Here is a 22,861-nt window from a genome sequence, read left to right as displayed (position 1 = left end):
GAGCTAGAAGCCATTATCCTCAGCAAACTAACACAGGAACAGAAAACCAAAGACCGCATGTTCTCACGTATAAGTGGGAGGTGAACAATGAGAACACATGGACACAGGGAGGGGAACAACACACACTGGGGCCTGTCGGTGAGGGGTTGAAGGAGGGAGAGCATCAAGAAAAGTAACTAATGCCTACTGGGCTTAATACCTAGGTGATGGGTTAATAGGTGCAGCAAACCACCATGGCACATGTTTACCTATGTTTACCTGTGTAACAAACCTGCACATCCTGAAGGTTATGTATCCCAGAACATAAAATAAAATAAAAAACTAAAGTTCAGATCTTGAAATTGTAAAACACAGAACATAAAGCAAATATACTTAATACGTTACAAAAATGACAAATGCAAAAATAATAATAATGTTAAAGCACAGTGAAGAAGACTTTATTCAGGACCGTTGCAATAGGTATAGGTAACACCACAATGAGATTTTGCAGTGTAGGAGAATGATTGGACTTGACTCCAAACACAGCATGGGCAAGTGGGAATTTATAGCCAAGCAGCAGGGTAGGGGTCAATGGATGGAAAATTACTAAAAGGAAACATCAGGGGTGAGGAGGATTTCAGCTAAACCAACTTCACAGGATTCTTGCTAAAGACAGAACAGGGTGATTTATTACCTGTGGGATAGTGGAGGATAAGGAACTTGATCAGATATCAAAGTTGATCAACTACTGGGGAAGAGGGGTTCTTGCTAAATGAGTTTTTGGATAAAGCTGGATTTTACAAGGAGGTGCACAGATGGGCCTAGGAGAAGGTTCAGGAGCCTGACTGAAGTTTGGTCAAGCTAGAATCTGTGTCAATATCTGTACAAAATTCCTCTTCTTACAAGGACATAAATCATATTCAATTAGGGCCTAACCTACTGACTTCATTTTAACTTAGTTACCTCTTTAAAGACCCTATTTATAAACACAGTCACATTCTTAGGTATTGGGTATTAGAACTTCAGCATGCAATTTGGTGTGACATACTTCAGTCTATAATGATCACATAAAAAATCTTGGAGATCAATCCATACAAACACATAAAGCCTGCTTCATTTTATTTCATTATTGGACTGTATTTCCTTCTCTTTCTGTCTTACTCCCCCCTATATAACCTCAAATAATAACTAGTGCTTTTGTAAAGAATTCATTGTAAAAATTGCAAACAAGTACAAAGAAGAAAATAAAAAATCAGGTTCATTATTATCTCTTGGAGCTAATATTTTTGACATTTTGGTGAATATTCTTTCAATGATCCCTTTGTGTCTAAATACATATATAGATGTATATGTTCATGAATATATGTAAATGAGTATATGGATGTTTATGCATTTACCAAAACTGGGATTGTACCATTTATGTTTTTCTGTAATCCTTGTTCACGAAACAATATGCGGGGACTGTCATCTTCAAGAAATATATTAATAGATCTATATTATGATTAACAATGGTTACCATTGTTGTATGGATGTTCAATTAATCATCTAACTGGTCATTTAATTTGCTTATATTTTTTCTATTTTAATCAAGACTTATGTGAATATGTAGGTGTATACATCTTTGCACACTTGTATGATAATTCCCATGGAGTAAATTCTTGAAAGTAAGAATACCAAGTTGGCAGCCACTTTACATTTTAATATATACAATAATTCTAAACTATCTTCCAAATAGTTTATACTAATTTATACACTCACAATAAAAATTAAAAAAACACATGAGTTCTTATGTATCTACACTGTCACTAATAATATTAGACTATATTATTTAGCATTTTTAAAATAAAATTACTTTAGTTTTTACTTGCACTTACAAGTGAAAGCATCTTTTCTCCCAACATTTTATTTATAACATACAACAAAGTTTGAATTCATTTTACAGTGAACACTCATGCGCACCATCTTGATTCTGCCATTAACATTTTACTATAGTAATAATATATCCTTTTATCTTATCCATCCATTTAATTCATCTTTTAAAATGCATTTTAAAGGAATTTACAGGAATCCATACACTTTACCCAAAATGCAGTTGACCATTGAACAACACAGGTTTGAAATGTTTGAAATGTCCAGGTCGACTTATATGTGGATTTTTTTTCAGTAAATATATTGGAATTTTTTTGGAGATTTGTGACTATTTGAAAACACTCAGATGAACCACTTAGCCTAGAGATAACAAAAAAATTAAGAAAAAATTATGTCGTGAATGCATAACATATAAACAAAATATAAAAAGTTATTTATCAAAACTGACACACACAAACACGCACCATACATGGTGCCATTTGCCGTTGAGAAAAATATAAACAAATGCAAAGGCAGTATTAAACTACACAAAATTAACTGTAGTATACGCTTGACTCAGCTGAGTGACCAGAGGCCTTGTGGGTGTGTCTGGGTGAGGGTGGGGACAGGGGTTCAACCCCTGTACAGCAGCCCTACAGGGAAATGCCTGACAAAAATTAATTTTTAAAAAGGCTCATCCAGGAAACGCATATAAGGGCTGCTCACCTGGCGTTTTGAGCCCTCTCACAGGTCATAGACCTCTGGAGAGAGAAACTGAAACACTTTAAGAGGGTGAAAATGACTCAATGGTAACACACTATGGAGTCTTGCCCACAAGCAGCACACATCAATTCACCACACAAAAACTCTAGGCCACAGCTCAGTTCTCCTTTTAAGAAAAAAAAATAAGAAACTAACAATCTCAGAATGCGAAAACAAGGAGAATGATCTCCTTTCAAGCACTCCATAGGTTTTATGGCACCTCCACTTGCCAGAGTTTATGTGAAATGGAAGTAATATGGTATTTGTGCACATATACATTAATGAAAAAGAGCACTAAGGTCAACCTGGAAAATATAGAGTTCCTAAGTTCTCTTTTTTCTCTATCTTCCTTTCTGCCAGATTTAAATCTGCTGTTATTTTTCTATTAAGATACAAAGCACTGTTTGGACTCAGCAAGTTTTTTGTTTGCAAGTGGGTGAATTTGTGTTTGTCTCATGGCTTAAGTTCTGAAGTAAAAGCTATAAGATTGTGTGTGTGTGTGTGTGTGTGTGTGTGTGTCTGTGTGTACATATTTAAAAGGCCTTTATAATTTATGTACTTTTACGTTAAATTGGCAATTAAATCCATTTTAATTTCCCTCTTTCAGTACCTTATAATGTAAATTTTGCTGTTTGATTTTCACCTGAGTTGTTTCCTTTAATATGCAAATTTAAGGTTAGTTAGTTGACAACTGCCTACGGTAGTAAAACAGGTTATCAATAAATTGAGGCTGGGTACAGTGGCTTACTCCCATAATCCCAGCACTTTGGGAGGCTGAGACAAGTGGATCACTTGAGGTCAGGAGTTCAAGACCAGCCTGGCCAACATAGTGAAACCTCATCTCTACTAAAAATACAAAAAAATTAGCCAAGTGTGGTGGCACATGCTTGTAATCCCAGCTAGTCAGGAGGCTGAGGTACAAGAATTGTTTGAACTTGGAAAGCAGAGGGTGCAGTGTTGCGGTGAGCTGAGAGCATGCCACTATACTCCAGCCTGGACAACAGAGTAAAACTCTGTGTCAAAAAAACAAAAAAATAATTTGAAAGTCTTAAGATAGGGAAAAAAGATCTTTAAGAATCTATAAGGTGTACTTCTTTCGGCTTACCTAATACGTCTATGTATTGATGTGTTGTGTACACAATGTTTCACTACTGAAAATATATAAAAGAGCTCTAATTAATTGGCTTATGAAAATAAAAGTGCTTGAATCAAATATGTTATCAGGAAAAAAGACTAGTCAAATGCTTTTTCAAGTTTACATAACTTAAGTAAAATATTTAATAAATAAGCTAGCTTTAAAATTACTCATAATTAATATTAGAAATGTCTTACGAATTGCCAGCATACATTTTTGCTTGCATTTATTAATCAAGCAATTTCCTACTTATCCCTGCCAAATTCTATAAGGTGTCAAAATTTGGCACAGGGGTTATAAAACTATAAACCCAACCTAATACAGAATTTTCTTTGCTTATGTAATTTTTAATAAATAAGACATTGATATTTGTTTAATGAAAATAGCTACATCTTGAATTTAGTATGATTACCATAACTTCTTATCTTGTGGCTTTAGAAGGTCTAGTCCACAGGCAGTAAGGTTTATTTTGGGAAAGGACTGTTACCATCTTTGTTTCAAAGCTAAACTGTAAACTAAGTTCCTCCCAAAGTTAGTTTGGCCTATGCACAGGAATAAACAAGGACAGGCTGGAGGTTAGAAGCAAGATGAAGTCGGTTAGGTCAGATATTTTTCACTGTCTCAGTTATAATTTTGCAATGGCAGTTCTATAACTTTAAATAATGACTACTGCAATTTTCATAAACAATCTAGGTAAATGATTAAAATAAAATAATTGGGAAAATGGGATAAATACTTGTAGATAAACTTATAATTTAGAATCTAAAGTTATATTAAATAATAGATATTTCATTATTTGGGTATTGTCCAATAATATATTGTAGGAAAGCATTATTTCTAAAAACAAAAGTATTTCATTTTTTAAAAGGTGAACAATTTTTGTTTAATTCAAAGCTTATTTAAAGGTTATGTATAAAACAAGGCAAAAGGAACCAGGACATAAAAGAGATGTAAAGAAAGTTTTAAAAATAAAGAGGGTTTTTTTTTTTTCTGTAAGAAAGCTTAAAGAGACAGAATTTTATATGAGAAAGAATCATTTATCGTAAGTTTAGTCCTAGAATACAATGACAGGTTGTTTAAAGAAAAGGGATGTTCAGCACAAACCAGAAAGTCTATGCATGTAATGAACAGTCTGTGTAAGTCACAATAAGAGAATTTATATATTTTAAAAAACAAAAAACTTTTATATAATAAACTCTATAATTAAAGGGAAATTATAATGGTCTTTCTAGAGATTGGGCTTGATGTAAGAAAAAAACATTTATACACTAAATATTTGGTTAGAACAATGAAATTTTCTTAAGGGATTGTTTTACTTTTTTTTTTTTTCAGACAGAATCTCACTCTGTTGCCCAGGCTGGAGTGCAGTGGCACGATCTCAGCTCACTGAAACTCTGCCTCCCAGGTTCACACCATTCTCCCACCTCAGCCTCCCGAGTAGCTGGGACTACAGGTGCCCGCCACCATGCCCGGCTAATTTTTTGTACTTTTAGTAGACGAGGTTTCACCATGTCAGCCAGGATGGTCTTGATCTCCTGACCTCATGATCTGCCTGCCTCAGCCTCCCAAAGTGCTGGGATTACAGGCATGAGCCACCATGCCCGGCCAAGGGATTGTTTTACTCTTAATAAATTATAACATATTTCAATCTTTTAAACTCAAAGTTCAACTTTTATTGCATCTCACCATTTTCAGTTTCCTCTTCCCTTTTAAAGAGTGCAAAATAGTGATATTCTCCTTCAACTCATTTTTGGTTCACATAAATTTGTTACCTTGAGTTCTGTTTGTTGTGGCCTGATGCTAACAATGTTTTCTTAAAGGTCTAAAAGCAATGTTTTCTTCCAACATCATGTTCTGTGCAGGGCAGAAGGTCTTTTCTTTTCCTTTTGGTAACTGGCCTACCAGATTTTATGGTTTATCAAAACTATTCCTGTGCCATTATTATTAAGTTTTGGTGTGCTTAGGAAAAAGACTGAGATAAAAACAAATTTTTAATTAAGGTTATCACATTCATGTATCTTTCTGTATGTGCTTTAAAGTCCTTCTGACATTAAGTTACAGGGCTTTGACTCCTGGGTCTAAAAAGGACACCAAGTCCTGCTAAATCTTAAACACTGACTGAAATTAAAGTATCATTTTCACACCCAGTAGACAATGCCAATCAAAATAAACTGCATTCCAGAAACATAGGGCCAGAAATTAAAGCTATTCAACTCCTCGAGGCCCCAGGACTCTCACAGAAGAGGTGGGCATGTGAGATTGTAATGGTCAATTTTGAGAGATAAAATAAGTTCAATTTCTCTATAAGTTGATCATTAATGTCAAAGGCACACTGATGCAAGACCAGCATATGGGCTCTTGAGTCAGATTAACAAGGTTTTCTTGAAGCATTAATTGACTCCTTAATAAAGGTTATAAAAGGGTTATGGAAGTCATATCTTATGGTCAATATTAAACTTTTATAGACTGTTTATAAAATTTTGAAAATTAAGTTTAATAGGCTTCACGCTGTTTCATTAGGGTTTGTTGTTTTGAAAAGTAAGTCTCGGCCGGGCGCGGTGGCTCAAGCCTGTAATCCCAGCACTTTGGGAGGCCGAGGCGGGCGGATCACGAGGTCAGGAGATCGAGACCATCCTGGCTAACAGGGTGAAACCCCGTCTCTACTAAAAAATACAAAAAACTAGCCGGGCGAGGTGGCGGGCGCCTGTAGTCCCAGCTACTCGGGAGGCTGAGGCAGGAGAATGACCGGAACCCGGGAGGCGGAGCTTGCAGTGAGCTGAGATCCGGCCACTGCACTCCAGCCTGGGCGACAGAGCGAGACTCCGTCTCAAAAAAAAAAAAAAGTAAGTCTCCTCTCCCAAAAATAAAGGTTCTTATCTTTTTTTGAAATCCTTGAGTTATCACTTTGGTCAAATGAATGACTTATTTTACAATGACACATGATATCAAGTGTTTTAAACCTTTGATATTTGACAAACTTTCCAAAATCAAATTACAAAGTATGTATTTTTCTCATCTAATTAATCCTTTAAGATATTAGGTTCCCTAAAGTCCAAAAATGACATAACTTGGCTTATTTTTCATAAAAATTATACAGGAAGCATTGTCAAATATGAAATGGTGTTTGGTTTTCTTTGGGCTGTAGCTGATTAACTATGTTATTGATATGTGTTCCAAAATCATGGGAAACTCCTATAATTCTGATGTGACTTGGTATACATTATCAGTAACAGTTATAATTGTTATGCTAAATTATCGTGTGCCACAGAGGTAACAAATTTCCTAGCCAATTGTGTCATTGACTATGGCTACCCTAAAACCTTTTGTCATCCTTGGACGACTATTTTCTTGTTTTGGTTGTCTTTAGAAGGTGGTTCTACTACTACTACTGAAAACCTTGGTTTTTGAACTACCTCTTTTCTTTCCCTCAAGTCAGAAGAATCAGGGCAGATACAGAAGGAACACATAGACATTTTTCATTACCCAGGATGGTTCAGCTGGATATAGATATTAGGAAACTAGTCAGTGTTAAATGGCTATGCTTTTTATTTCAAAGTTTTTGGGGACCAGGTGGTGCTTAGTTACATGAATAAGTTCTTTAGTGGTAATTTGTGAGATTTGGGTGCACCCATCACCCAAGCAGTGTACATTGTACCCAAAGTGTAGCCTTTTATTCCTCACGCCCTCCCCACACTTTCCCCACAGTCCCCAAAGCCCATTGTATCATTCCTTTGTTTTTGCATCCCCATAGCTTATCTCGCAATTATGAGTGAGAACATATGATGTTTGGTTTTCCATTCCTGAGTTACTTCACTTAGAATAATGGTCTCCAATTCTATCCAACTCCAGAGTCTTTGACGTAACTTTATATTTTATCTGTATTTCCTTTCTTTATATGGAGAATTGGAGAATTATAATTCTCAAAGACATAGCAATTGGTAGAAGTAGATGATTCCACAATTACTTTATTCCACATTACACACACAGTGGTCTTAGGAGAATATTATTTTTTTATTTGAGGCTTTTTAAAAAATTATACTTCTTAGTATTCTCCTGTTTTGATTTTCTTCATAAGGAGTTTCTGTTAACCATATATTAATTCTTCTTGGTCTACTTTCAATATTCATTATTTTCAATCCTTTTTATCTATTCATTTATTGTGCATTTTTAAAAGTCTCATTTTCACCTTCTCTTTTTATTAAGGCATTATCTGTTGAGTTGAGTCATTCTTGTGTTCCTTATTGTTTAGCCTTTGTTTCTAAAATGAGTTTCTTTATTTCTAATTCTTTTCTGAATTGTTGCCTCATTTTGAGTTTTCTGGATTCCAAATTATGTTGTTCTTTCATATCTTGTGTTACTTAATTTAAGAATCTATTCTGTAGGCGTGTTTTTGTCATGCTTTCATTGTTTGTAGGAAAATTATTCTGTTCTTTATTCTCTTTTCTTTTAATAACTTTGTATGGGAGTTGACCTCACTACCTCCCTGTTTCTTAGTTTTTTCCAAACTTTTAGAAGGAGGAATGACACAGGGTAGTTTTTCTACTTTGAGAGGGCTCTATTTTCTGTTTTGCTTTTTCTCTTTAGAGAGTAAAAAAAATACAGTAGCTTGCTTTTTGAACTGTGTTCCTTTCTACCATTTAATAATTTTTTCTTTTCTTCATCTTTATTGTTACTATTCTTTCTTATTTTGATGCCACTCCCAGCAATTTCTGTACAGTGTTGTCTCCCTGGGAGGAAACCATAGTGGGTTAGTTTTGAAAATCTATGGAGGCTGGAGGTCTCCAGCCTCTCCGGTTCTTACAGCAGGCTCTTGTGATTATCCGCTAATAGAGCAGGCACACCCCTCCCAGGTTCAGCTGCTGAACTCATTTGGCCCACTGTGTGATGCAGTGAGTTCCTCTTAGCTATTTTGAGGGTTCTGTTGTTCTCAGCTCTGTCAGATGTCCCATTGCATCCCTCTACTTCCTCTTGCACAGAAGTTGTTGTATGCAGATTTATGCCTGTTGGTAATTTGTCTTCATCTACTTGTACATTGTGCTCTGTGACACACTTTATTACCTGTTTTTTTAAAAAATTTTTTTGTAAAAATTATTCATGAGTTTTGGGGTTTGTTATTTGGTTACCCTATTTATTTAAATGTATTCGGAAAGATTTAAAAACTATGCTGCTGCCGCCACCCTCTTCTTAAAATGAGCAGGGAACTATTGAATCATATTAAGAACATGAAAGTTTTTCTAAAATATTTTGTTTCTTTTAATACATCGCTTTCCAAGAGAAAAAGTTAAAAAATACAGTGGCTTGCTTGTTGAACTCTGCATCTCCCTTCCACACTTATATAAGCCTTTTCTTGTATATAAATATTAACTTTGCATAGACCCTGTGATTTTTGTCCTGTCTCCCTTCCTTCCTTCCTCTCTTAAAACAAAACAAAAACTAAAAAAAAAAAAAAAAAGTGTTTGTGCCTTTAGCAGCAAATAGTGGCTGATCCCCACCTCTATCCCTCACCTTCTCACTTTGCTGCACACTTCCTAATTTCCAGTTGCTGGCACTTGCATTTCTTTGCCTGTGAATTTTCCCTGACTACCAGCGCCGGCTTGATTTACCTGAGTAGCAGGCTGAAGTGCTAATGCTGTCCTTGGAATCGGTCTTCAACTAATGACTGATGAGAGGAGATGTATGCAGTAGACAGAGTAAAGGCCCACCCAAAGATGTCCACAACCTAATCCCAAAAATCTAAATAAGTTGCCTCACATGGCAAAGATACTTTCCAGATGTGATTAAGTGATGATCTTGAGATGGAAGCTTATAATAAATATAAAATTATTCTTCTTCAATCCAAACTTGAGAATTTGAGCATGTACCTCCATCAGTCTCTCACCAAACTCATATCAAGTTTCATTTTAGACTGGGTTCCCCCGGAAACAACCCCTAATTGAAGGACTTGAGTGCAAGTAGTTTATTTGGAGGTGTTCCTAACATAATAGGGGGTGAAAAGGTTAGACAGGAAAGAGAAGGAAGCTACTGATTGGTTTGTTTTCTAGCTGTGGATTACCATTGTTGGATAAGGCACTTAATCCCCACCTCCAGGACTTTGAGAGCCAACATTAAACATACGCTTCAGTTATCCCACTCAAGGGCTGAGGAATTTTCCAGATGGACTCCATCTTATCCTATGGGTTCTTCCTTAAAAGTGGAAGAAGGAGGTCATAGTCAGAGAGGAATTTGAAGATACTCTGATGCTGGCTTTGAAGATAAAGGGGACACCCCTTCTATTTGCAAAGGGTTGCAAATGGCCTCTAAAAGCTGAAGAGGAAGAGACAAGGAAACAGATCCTCCCATGGAGCCTTCAGATGCAGCTCTGCTGTCACCTTGAATTTATCCCAGTATGACCCATTTCAGACTGATGACTTCCAGAACCGTTGTATAACAAATTTATGTTAAGCCATCACATTTGTGGTAGTTTGTTACAGGAACTCTAAGAAACTAATAAAATGAATAAATATGCCAACTTTCTCAGATCCAACGCACTCAAATCCTTGAACTGGGGGTTGCTTCTGAGGGAACCCAGTCTAAAACGGAACTAGAGATGAGTTTGATGAGAGACTGATGTAGGTATGTGCTCAATTTCTTCAAGTTTGGATTGAAGAAGAGTTTTATATTTATCATAAGCTTTTATAGATTCAAGATGCAATAACACAGGGGCAGGTGGGAAGTGGGATGGAAGACTGAAACTCAGGTGGTCATAAAACATAGTCTCTATCTTTATTTCAATGCTTTTTAAAATAAGTGATTGTGTGTGTGTGTGTGTGTGTGTGTGAGAGAGAGAGAGAGAGAGACAGAGGGAGAGGTTGCAGGGGGAGAGCATAAGACTGTAGAGTTCAGATTTCTGCTTTGTGAGTCTCCAGAAATGAATCTTAGGGCTTTCACTGCCACCAAGGACTATCAATCAATCAGAGGAGGGACTTTGAGGTAGATACAGTAGGTCTGCTCACTTTATACCAGGATTTCTTACCTTGCACAGTTGACAATTTGGGCTGGATAATTCTTTGATGTGAGGTCTCTCCTGTGCATTGTAGGATGTTTAGCAGCATTCCTGGCCTCTACCTACTAGATGCTGATAGCACCCCCACACCAGCTGATAAGCAAAAATGTCTCCAAACATTGTCAAATTTCCCTGAGGGATAAAACCACCCTTGTTTGAGGGCCACTCCAACTCCAACTCCAACTCTTTTTTATCTTCACATCTGGGACTCTGGAAGCAGGCAAGTTAAAGATCACATTCCCCAGCGTCCCTTGCAATTGGGATTCTGCATGTGCCAGCTTTTGAGGACACAGCTGGGTAAGACTTAGAACATGGTGTGGACATCATGAGGCATGTGACTTTTCTATTACCACTGTCGTGGAGGTAATTTTTTCCAGAACAGTATGGGTGAAGGTTTAGTCTCTGACTTCACAGGAACTAAGCACATAGGCAGCAGCATGATTTTTGCTAATGCAACGCTGTTGGATAGTTGGACATTTCTCTTTGCTGTGTTACTTCTCACTATATAGCATCTAAGTTCGTTTTTTGGCACTTCAAGAAATTTAAAATGGCTCCTTTCTCATTTAACTAGTCAGAGACTATTGTATGAAGTAGTCATTTTTATAAGGACTGTGTACAGAGTACATCATAATCTAAATTGTGGCTTTTGTTTCATGGAGGAAGTAGGGAGAAAGATACTAAGAGTTTGAATTTTTAGCCTGGAAAGCTAGTGAACCTAGTTATACGGTGTTAAACATTTCTTACATGGCAGAATCCATGCTGACTAAGCCTGTAACATTAGCCAAAATGTTAGGATGCAGATCAACTCAAACTAGAGATAGCAGGAATAGGAGTTGGCTAAGAGAGGCTATGGGCCTGTGGTCCACAATCTAAGTAGGCTGAGCCTTCAGTAATTTGGTATCTTGCAGTTAAAAAATTCAACTATGCTATTTACTCAATGAATTGAAAACATATGTCTCCCCTAAACATGCACACAGATGCTTACAGAAGCTTATTCATTATTGCCAAAATCTGGAAGCAACCAAGATGTCCTTCAGTAGATAAGTGAATAAACTATGGTACGTCCAGACAATGGAATGTTATTAAGCACTAAAAAGAAATGAGCTACCAAGCCATGAAAAGATATGAAGGAAACTTACCTGCATATTACTAAGTGAAAGAAGCCAACTTGAAAAGGCTACATTGATTCCAACTACATGACATTCTGGGAAAAGCAATACTATGGAAACAAGTGGTTGACAGGTGTTAGGGTGGAGGGAGGATGATTAGAGAACAAACGTTTTACAGGGCTGTGAAACGATTCTTTATGTTATTATAACAGTGAATAAATGTCATTATACATCTGTCAAGATCCATAGAATATACAGTATCAAGAGTAAACCCTAATGTAAACCATGGATTTTGGGTGATGCTGATGTGTCAACATAGATTTATTGATTGTAATAAATGTATTACACTAATGCCAACGTTGACGGTGAAGGAGGCTGTGCATGTGTGGGGGCAGGGACTATATGAGAACTCAGTACTTTCCACTCAATTTTGCTGTGAAAGCCACTCTAAAAAATAAAAAAATTTTATTTTACCAGCTGCTTCTTTACCCCAGTTTTAAAACTGTAGCCTCAGAAGGAGATAAGTTTCTGACCCCAAGTTCTCTTCCACAAAGTCCTATAAGAGTGCCTGACGGTGGGAACTCGCTCATAAAGAGAAGATAAAGAATCGCTTTTCTACCAAGTCCTATTTTAAATAGTCTCAGGATAGCTATCATTATAATGTGAACTGGAGGCTGGGCAGAGCATAATGGCTAGTAAGTCTCTTTGGCTTGAAAAATCCACGACTGCACAAGTTCTTTAACTGCTGTTATTTGTGCACAAAACTTACTGAAAGAGAATAAACAGAAATCCTACCAGATGTTTGAGAGAACTCTAAGACTATTTTATAATAGACTATGTTAAACACCAAACCTCTACCTGGACCCTAACTTGCACAACCAGGAAATAGAATGATGAAGCTGTGTATCCCCCAAAGCCATCTTCTCTAATGCCCACCTCAGCTGTGATCTGTGATCATCAAGGAAAGAGAGCTAGTGTAGTGGAAGCTATGGATGCACCATTCATAGCCTCTTCAGGACTAAAGAATTTATTTCCCCAAGCTGTGGGGAGTGTTCCTGGCTAAGAGGCCTCAGCTGTCAGTCTTGTGTGGGAATTTTCCACAGCGAAGAGAAATTCTTTACCCGAATGCAAACCCCCTTTCCTGGAGACAGCCTGCATCCAATGACTGGTCATTGCAGGTATAAAAAATCCCAACCTCCTCGGCCAAACTAAAAACTATAAAGGATCAACCCAGCTTCAGACCTTCTTCTGCTTTGCTGAGGCCTTTGCTGAGACTGTATCACATCCTGATGTGTCCCTTTACCCTCTGCTGAATTCGGTTCTCTTTTCTGCCTCCACGCTTAATGATCCCCAGTGCACACCCTAAAAAATTTCCTGCATACTAGTCTCTGCCTCAGAGTCTACTTTCCATTGAGCTTTATTTTCAAAAACTAGAAAGATCTTCCAAGGAACAGAGGCTGGAGCTATTGCATGGGCTAATTAAGAAACTTCACCCACTGCTGCAGCAGGGCACCCTGGCTATTGACCAGTGGCTACCTATGTTTCTTGTATTATGTGTGTCCCTAAAAACTGAAAATTAGTCATATTGACATTTTCCCCCTTAGCTTAAAGCAGCTTTCTAACAGGGACCATTGATGCACCATGGCCTAGAAAACATCTTTGCAGAAACTTACGTGACTGTCTTCTTCCGTTTGTGCTGGTATGACAATATACCTTAAACAGTAATTCTTGTTTTTTCCTTTGTTTTTAAAGACAGGGTCTCGCTCTGTCACCCAGACTAGAGAGCAAATGGCACAATCATAGCTCACTATAAAAGCTGGGTAGTTTAGAAAGAACAGAAATATATTTCTCACAGTTCTGGAGAGTGGGAGGTCCAAGATCAAGGCTCCAGCAGACACAGTGTCTGGCGAGGGTTGCTCTCTGCTTCCAGAATGGTGCCTTCTTACTGCCTCCTGACAGCAAGGTGGAAGGGAGCAAAAAGGGATGAATGCTGTGTCCTCACATGGTAGAAGAGATGGAAATGCAGGCAGTTCTCTGAAGCTTTTTTTAGAGACAGGGTCTTACTCCCTTGCCCAGGCTGGAGTGCAGTGGTATGATCATAACGCATTGTAGCCTTGAACTCCTGGGCTCAAATGATCCTCCTGCCTTAGCGTCCCAAGTAGCTGGGCCTACAGGCACATACCACCATATCCAGCTAAGTTTTGAAGTTTCTTGTAGGTACAGGGGTTTTACTATGTTGCCCAGGCTAGTTTTGAACTTCTGGCCTCAAGCAATCTTCCTGACTTGGCCTCACAAAATTTGGGATTACAGATGTGAGCCACAGCACCAGCCTGAAGCCTCTTTCATAAGGACATTAATTCCATTCATGAGGGCAGAGCCCTCATGACCTAATCACATTCCAAAAGCCCCTATCTCTTAATGCCATCATTTTAGGGGTTAAGTTCTAACATAGGAATTTCAAGGAGACACCCACACTCAAACCATAAAAGTTTTAATCAAAATGAGCTAAATATTATTCAGTTGGAATTGATTACTGTTATATAAAAATTTGAACTATGAATACTATATTATTTCTTCATTTGGGGAGACCAATTGTCCTAAAAGTGAGGCTTCCTCACTTTATTATGTTTTATTATTGCAAATAATACTTCACTCAACAATCAAACATTGCTTATGAAATTTTTTTAAACACTATCATGGAAATGTTGGGTGCATATAAATTGATTTTTAGTTCATAAGATATGGAACCATGAGACACTACATATAGACCTAAGGCCCCTTTGCAAATGTTTTTGTAATTTGGACCAACTTTAAGCTACACCATTCCTCTGCTAATCAAAGCTTTATTATGGCATTTACTTTAGAGTCTTGATCTCTATGCAACAATGACTCCCATTAGCAAGCAGATATTTTCAACTTGTTCCACCATCATTACATTTTGGCTTATTAATACAGGGCTTCTTGGTTCCAGAATGATTATACTTGCAATTTACTGATCAATGTGTCACCTCAGTTAACCAACGAAACAGATAGGTATTGTTACTATGTTTTACAGAACTGGAAATTGAAATGTGGAGCAGATTTGGTTCTCTGGAAGCAGACACAGATAGATTAGGGATCAACAACTGTGAAAGGAAGGGATCAGAGGAAGAAACTGTGATGTAGGCCTAATATGCCCTTGGCAACTCAATTGGGAGTTCTGGATCAAGCCCATCAGCTTCCCATGTCAGTTCAAAATGGCCAGCAATCTGTACACTTTCCCTGCTCCATCATTGGATGCAAGCTGTCATGGGAAAGCATGTCCTTAGTCAAGGTGTGTCTCAACTGAGGAGACGTGGGAGAAGTTTACAGCTGAAGGTACTCTGCCTATTGCATTCTCCCCATCTAAGAGCAAAGACATCCTTGAAGGGGGATCTGAGAAATGCATTTCTGTGTCTACTACAGACTCTAAGAACATAGAAAATCTATTAAAGGTTCTATAGCTAGTAAGTGACAAAGCTTTGATACCATATATGTGATTCAAAAGCTTATCTCCCCTACCAACTCATAATTGATTTCTAACTATTCCTTCAAACTGGTATATCAAAATCATCTTTGGAGCTTTCTAAAAATAGGGATATCTGTCCTTCACCTTGTGAGATTCTGATTCAATGGAAATGGATAGGATTAAAAAATTCCACCCATTTTATAAAAAGTGCCCAGGCTGATTATAAAGTACAGTAATGTACAGAAACTATTGCTCACAATAACGTTAGTGAAAAAATGGCACCAAATTGAAAAATATCAAAGTTTTAAATTGCTGGACTACATTTACAGTAAAGCTATGGAATGTTTTGGGGAGATGTTAAAAAGATCAGAACCAAGATTCATCTCTTTGGGGTTGTCTAACATCAAGCAAGACTTTTCCGGGATCCTGTGTCATGTTTTATGATTGCTGGTTCTCTGATTACCTGAGGGAAAAATATTGCAGAAAGTATAGCTGCTTCATCATTCATGAAATCAACCGAGTCTGTGAGTGAACTGAAAAATTTGCCCTCCAAGTAGTTCCTGAGATGTTTGTAAGCAGAGTTTGAAGATACCAAATTCTATTTCCTTTTTGTCTTTCAACATAAAACTCATTAGAGGTTCATGTCTTTAAAATTGTTTCAATTTGTAACGCAATCGCTTTCAAGAATGTAATAAACTCTTTAAATTTGCAAATATACATGAAAATTATAATTTTGGAATCAAACAATACACAATTATGATGGGATTACAAAAGTTATAAGCTTAAGGCAAGATTGACTTGTTACTGAGATAATAAATTACTGAGTCTGGCTTCTTTCCATTTTTTTTTTCTTTTTGTCTTTACTAGAACAAAGGCAGGAGTGAGATTCTGAGGCAGGGTTTTATCTACAGTGGAACACCCAGGACGCTACCTGCGGAAGGATAAAGAGTTAGGCGTGCTAATAAAAGCAAGAAAATATATGTATCTTTTAAAAATACATTAGATGCTACATAAGATTTTTTCTAAATTTTGTCTAATTAGCATGGACTTTTTTGTATGAAAAATACTTAAAATAGTGACATAACAGTTTCAAGCTGAGATAAAGTTAATATGTTCTCTCTCTGATTTGGGCTTACGTAACCCATAAGCCATAAGGTTGTGGCTTTTGACCTCTGGGCCATTTTAAAGGGACAATGAGCCTTGCTTCAGCTGCCTCAAGAAGCTTTTACTCTACTCTGAACACGGGAAAAGGAAGGAGATGTGTAAATACTGCATAAATATTTCCCAGGATGTTTATTTAATAACAGAAATTCTAAAAGGTGTAACCTCTCTGTATTATACTATATTATAGGACCAACACTAAAGGTGGATGTAAGGAAGTTGTAATACTGGTTGAATGAGTTCTTTAAAATCAACAATAACAACTCATTCATCATTTATCTCCAAACATAGCACATTGTCTATTTGAATCAATAAATATGTGATAACTGTTTTTTTAATTTTAATTTACCCTTGGCAACTCAATCGGGAGCTTTGAATCAAGTTTTGCCCATCAGCTTCCCGTATCTCGCCAAAATGGCCAGCAATCTATACACTTTCCTTGCTTTTAAAACTTTCCTTGTACTTAAAAACATTGAAGTTTGGCCTTGGAAGAAAATCATCAGTCTCTGAGAAAAAACTTACATAATCGATTTCTGTCAATGATCACAAATGCCACAAATCTAGATCTCTTATTTGGAGTCTCAAATGGCAGGTGAATTTGATTAGCTCCTATGACTATAAGCTAAGCTAATTATTACAAGTGGTTGTGGAGAAAACAGTCCTGTGGTGGCCTGTGCTATCTGATCTTGAACTTTTCCATTTCTTTCTTTACTGTTTCTATTCTACTTCATCAAGACAACTGCATGAAGAATGTTTAAGATGGAAATTTCCTTTAATTGATATTCAAGATCTCCTTTAGATTAGAACTTTATTATCTAGAGAGAACATGTAGCCAATATTAATGATGATCTTGTTCCATTGATATGTATCCACAAATTAAAGACGGCTGCTCTTCCTTCTTCTGTTGAGGAAGTGCTTCCTGTCACTCATTTTCTCCATAACCTCAGATAAATCTTCACTGGTTTAATGACAATAAGCAGTCTCATCTTACTGTGACATGTACAGGAAAAAAAAGAAACCTAAAATCTTTTACATAAAAGAAGTTTCATAATCACAAGCTATCACAAAGGGGAAAATGTATGCTTACCATTGATAGTTTTACCATAAATTTCCTGACCTTAATTTGATTAAAATCTCAACTTAAAGACTGTGACAATATAGATTTCTTTAAAGTTTAATCGCTCATTTCACTGAACGTTGAGTGCAGGAAAAACCTCAAGCTGGGGCAAAAATGTGGTAGAGCGGAAGGAGAAGTTAAGGACTGAGCTGCTTTGCAGATCAGAGTGTTTGAAAGTGAACAGCCAACTTGACAAGAAGCAAAAACCACAGGACAGAGTACCACATCATCTTTCTGTTCACTTTGTTTCACAAAATCATCCAGGTTCTTCCTACTCTCCTTTCTTACCACCTCTCTCTTCTTTTTTTTTAGTTATTTCACAGATGCCACTGGGGTAGGTAAACTGACCCAACTCTGCAGCACTCAGAAGACAACGCAAAGCCTTCTACTTGAGCAGTTTTTCCATCCCTGATATGTGCAGGAAATGAAGACACTGCCTGCCATGCTTGGAAGTGGGCGATTATTTTGGGTCGTCTTCCTAATCCCGTATCTGGACATCTGGAACATCCATGGTAAGGCACCTGCTTAGGTTATTTCTGGTTTTATTTCTCAGGGGGTCTTGGAGGCAACATTTTCCCTTGCTGAACTTAGTACAGTGTAATGTTTATAGTAAGTGGGTAATCGTAGATGAAACCAAGCAGTTACATTTGCTTACCGAAGGCATCGTAGAGCATAAACCAAATTAGAACATAGTTTTCATCTATCTAAATCATAGGCATTTCATCCATAGCTTGACTGACTTTCGTAAAAAAACAGGTTGATGGCAAGAAAAGAGAACTGAGTAGATGTTATAAATAGTTAACTATGAATCTATCACTACTTTTTGCAAAAATGCTCTGGCTGCCATACTGGTAATGAATAGCTAGCTCGTTTTTTCCAAACTGAGTGCAGTAGAGTGTTGCAGTGCTCAGTTGGGTAGGAGAGTTGTTGGATAATCGGGGTTATACATATCTTCATGGTTACTCTCAAATAATACTGTCTCTAAATAAAATCTCTATACTTGCTTCGTTGGGGTGTATGCCATGAGAATACCAGTTGAGAAAATGCTACAAAATATAGGAGCAGAACCTTTCGTTATAGCTTCTATTTTGTTGAAAGGGAATGGTTCCTACTTGGTTGTCAACTGAACACAGAAAATAAGTTGGATTCTGCAAAGATGACATTTAGCCACCTCTGCAAAGACTTTATACAGGCAAAAAAAAAAAAGGTAATTTCTTCTTTGTTGTAAAGTCGCTTGCTACCTTATATCGACACAGGAACCCACATATTATCAAGAGGAAAAGCCTATGAGTGGCTCATCAGAACCTTCTGATTTTTCAGGTTTTATTATATTTTTTTTTTTGAGACAGAGTTTTGCTCTCGTCACCCAGGCTGGAGTGCAATGGCGTGATCTCGGCTCACTGTAGCTTCTGCCTCCTGGGTTCAATCAATTCTTCTGCCTCCCGGGTTCAATTGATTCTCCTGCCTCAGCCTCCCGAGTAGCTGGGATTACAGGCGTCTGCCACCACGCCCAGCTAATTTTTGTATTTTTAGTAGAGATGTTGGATAATTGGGATTATCCAACATCTGTCCTACCCAACTGAGCACTGCAAAACTCTACTGCACTCAGTTTGGAAAGAACGAGCTAGCTATTCATCATCAGTGTGGCAGCCAGAGTATTTTCACAAGAAATAGTGATAGATTTGTACTTAACTACTTATAACATCTACTCAGTTCTCTTTTTTTGCCATCAACCTGTTTTTTAAGAAAGTCAGCCAAGCTATGGATACAATGCATGTTGGGCAGGCTAGTCTGGAACTCCTGACCTCAAGTGATCCACCTGCCTCAGACTCCGAAAGTGCTGGAATTACAGGCATGAGCCACCATGCCCGGCGATTTTTCAGGTTTTAAATATTCTGTCTTATTATTCCCTACAAGCACATATTTATCAGTTTGGCTACTGCAATTTTAAATTAGAAAATCTGACCACTGAGGTCTATGGAAAGTCCATCTATAATTTTAAACTGTGTAGTTTGGAATTTGTCTCTACCATGCCAGGATGCCATACAACCAAGTACGAAGTGAAAAAGTCCTGAGTTACTTAAGCATCTTTATGTTTGTAAGTATCTAGTATTAAGTCGACTAGGTGCTTAGATGGTTGACAATTTCCCACCTTCCATCAGATGCCTACAGTCACATAGCCACAACTGGAGTCAAATATTATTCAACAGAATTCTTCCCCATTTGAAGGACACATAAACTACTCTATGAAATTAAGAACACTGAGTTTCAGTGCTAAACCACATTGATGGTGGGATATGACATTTATTTATCCTAATGTGCAACCTAGCATTTGCAAAAGTGAACTTGGGTGTTAGAACTGGGTTAATTTACTGGCTCCGCCATATGGCATTGATTAAGTCTCCTATCTTTAGTTTCCTCACTTGAACAATGGAGATAATAATCATACCTAAATTATGGGGCTGCTGTGAAGACTGTAAATGCAATAATATGGGTAAAGTGCCTAGCATAGTAAGTGCACATATTTAAAACTCAATAAATGTTAGTGGTATTTTTCCTAAATTATTTTCACCAAGCAACTTCCATGTAATTAAATGAGAATTATGTTTTAACATTATTATTTAAAATAGTTGAGTTTTTAAAGTTAAAAATAAAATAAATAAGTACAATATGTTTTGCAATATATTTAGCCCAAAATATAGTGAATCAAATTATTCAGAAAATGTAATACTGCTGGGAGCCATGGCTCTAGCCTGTAGTCTCAGCACTTTGGGAAGCCAAGATGGGCGGATCACCTGAGGTCATGAGTTTAAGACCAGACTGGTCAACATGGTGAAACCCTGTCTCTACTGAAAATACAAACATTAGCTGGGCATGGTGGGAGGTGCCTGTAGTCCCAGCTGCTCAGGAGGCCGAGACAGGAAAATAGCTTGAACCCAGGAGGTGGAGGTTGCAGTGAGCTGAGATCACACCGCTGCACTCAAACAAAAAAGGGAAAGACTTGAGTGAAGTGCTGGTCAGATATATACCAGTTGATATAATTGCAGCATCAGTTGCATTAAATTAAAGCTATAGGTTAAGAGAAGGAACATTTGGTGCAATTTGTTCTCCCAGGCAGAGCTGGCGGCTCCATTTCTTAAAACCACATTAACTACCTTATATCTTGGGGATTTCCCGTGATTTACTTAATTGCCGAGTTCTTTACAGTAACACATTTTCAAAGTGTTTCAAGATAGCCTTTGAAGATTTTTTCCCCTACTTCAAAGCCATGTGAGATCCGTGTCCTTGTTCCTAGGAGTGAGGCTGCATCTATAATAAGGCTGGAAAAAATGTAATGTTCTCTACAAGCTTCCTGTTTAAGATCCTTATTTATTACAAAAGTATGCTTGCTTAGTTTTTGTGTTTCTCAAAAAAATTAGAGAAACTTGTCCCTCAGTGTGTGGCATACAATTTCTGTTCTGATAGAAGTAATAAAAATGTCAACACCTTCCCTTCATGGGCAGATCATGCTGGTAAGAACTAGACTTCAAACGCAAGTGTCTCTGTCCATTGTCTGCCCTATCGTCCTGGACCATTTGTCTGAGGCGGCCCTAGACCCTAGTTCAGTTGAGGATCAATCAAGGATTCCACCTTTAGTCAGGCAGGAACATTGCAGTTAATGTCTGGGTATCGCCTAGCACCGTATAGGATCCAGAATAAAGGCAATTGGAGCTCTTTGATTGATTACTGGTTATTGTGATTTTTTGAAAAAGCAATCCTAGTCTGGTTCAGTTAGGGAAGGACACCTGTATTCTGGCTCTTTCAAGAATGCAGTGGTTAGGTCTATGTCTCCATTTTGATCTGGTTTGTGTCATATTTACCCTTTATTATGATGGTCCAGTATGGTTTATGGACCAGCTTTTAAACACCATATTCCACATCCCACACAGATTGTTTTGCTCTACCACAAACTGGCCATATCTTTGGGTCAAAAAAAATCATTCCTTGAAGTTCAGGTTTTGTAGCACAGTATCTTTATAAGGCATATTTCTATGACTTCAGCTATTTGCTCCTGCTGAAATGTACATGTGGAGGAATGCTAGAGATAGAGCTCTGTCTTCTGCCAAGTGCCTATGTATTATTACAATAATACCTGCCACATATTAAATAAATGTTTAGGAATGTGTTCTGTGGTTATAGGACTTCTTGAATTAAAGCATGAAAAGATTAACCTTGTGCTGATTGCAACCTTGAATATATTTTCCTATCACAGAGAAGTTTTTAAATTTCTTGCTTCCTCTGTCCTACTACCAAAGTTTCCTCTATTGTAAAGTTGAGGTCAAAAGCTATTTATCTTGCCTCATTGGGACTTTCCTACTTAATTTCCATTATTTGTGAGTTTCATCTTTATGTAGAGTCCAGAATTGTTGAAAGAAAAATATTTACAGGCATTTGTAATCAGGTCCAAAAAATAATCCTTTTCTTTGTTCCTTGGAGAAGCTGTGTGGTATAGTGGCTAAGATCAGGGACTCTAGAGCCAGACTGCCTGGATTAGTATCCTATATCTGCCATTTAATGGTTTTGTGACTATAAAATCTCTGGTTTTCAGTTTTCTCATCTAAAAAAATGGGAGAATAATCTTACAAGGTCGTTGTGACTATTAAGTAAATTAATTCTGTAAAACACTTAGAATAGTGCATGGTATGCCATTAAGTGCTGTGCATTATTTAGCTATTTTTTTTTATTTTAGTCCAACATTTCATTAATTTAATAGTCCTGTTAAAGTAACATTGGGTGGCAATTGGGAAGCAACCACAAATAAAATTTTGGAGTTGACAAAAGTCTTCTATAAATTACTCTTGATATTATTATCTACTCTTTTTTTTTCTTTATTTCTTCTAAAAAAGGAAAACAGTATACATGTGCAGATCATGCAGGTTTGTTACATAGGTATATGTGTGCCATGGGGGTTTGCTTAACCTATTGACCCATCCTCTAAGTTCCCTCTCCTTTCCCCACACCCCCCATTAGGCTCTGGTTTGTGTTATTCCCCTCTTTGTGTCCATATATTCTCATTGTTCAACTCCTACTTATAAGTGAGAACATACAGTGTTTGGTTTTCTGTTTCTGTGTTAGTTTGCTGAGGATGATGGCTTCCAGGTCCATCCATGTCCCTGCAAAGGGCACGATCTCATTCCTTTTTATGGCTGCATAGTATTCCATAGTGTATATGTACCACATT

General features: G+C 37.3%; 1 protein-coding gene across 1 annotated transcript in view; it reads left to right on the top strand.

The window, feature by feature from the left end:
- Positions 1–17,810: 17,810 nt before the first annotated feature.
- Positions 17,811–22,861, top strand: part of BTLA (B and T lymphocyte associated) — a 35,661-nt gene continuing 30,610 nt past the window's right edge. The window contains exons 1-2 of the mRNA XM_007985824.3: positions 17,811–17,858; positions 17,953–18,152. Coding sequence (XP_007984015.3) covers positions 18,065–18,152 — 88 coding nt within the window. The 5' untranslated portion in view covers positions 17,811–17,858; positions 17,953–18,064. The remainder of the gene's footprint in view (positions 17,859–17,952; positions 18,153–22,861) is intronic.

The sequence above is a fragment of the Chlorocebus sabaeus genome, chromosome 22, assembly GCF_047675955.1.
Source record: "Chlorocebus sabaeus isolate Y175 chromosome 22, mChlSab1.0.hap1, whole genome shotgun sequence".
Taxonomy (NCBI): domain Eukaryota; kingdom Metazoa; phylum Chordata; class Mammalia; order Primates; family Cercopithecidae; genus Chlorocebus; species Chlorocebus sabaeus.
Note: the sequence above shows the minus strand (reverse complement) of the source record. Positions and strands in the feature narration are given on the sequence as shown.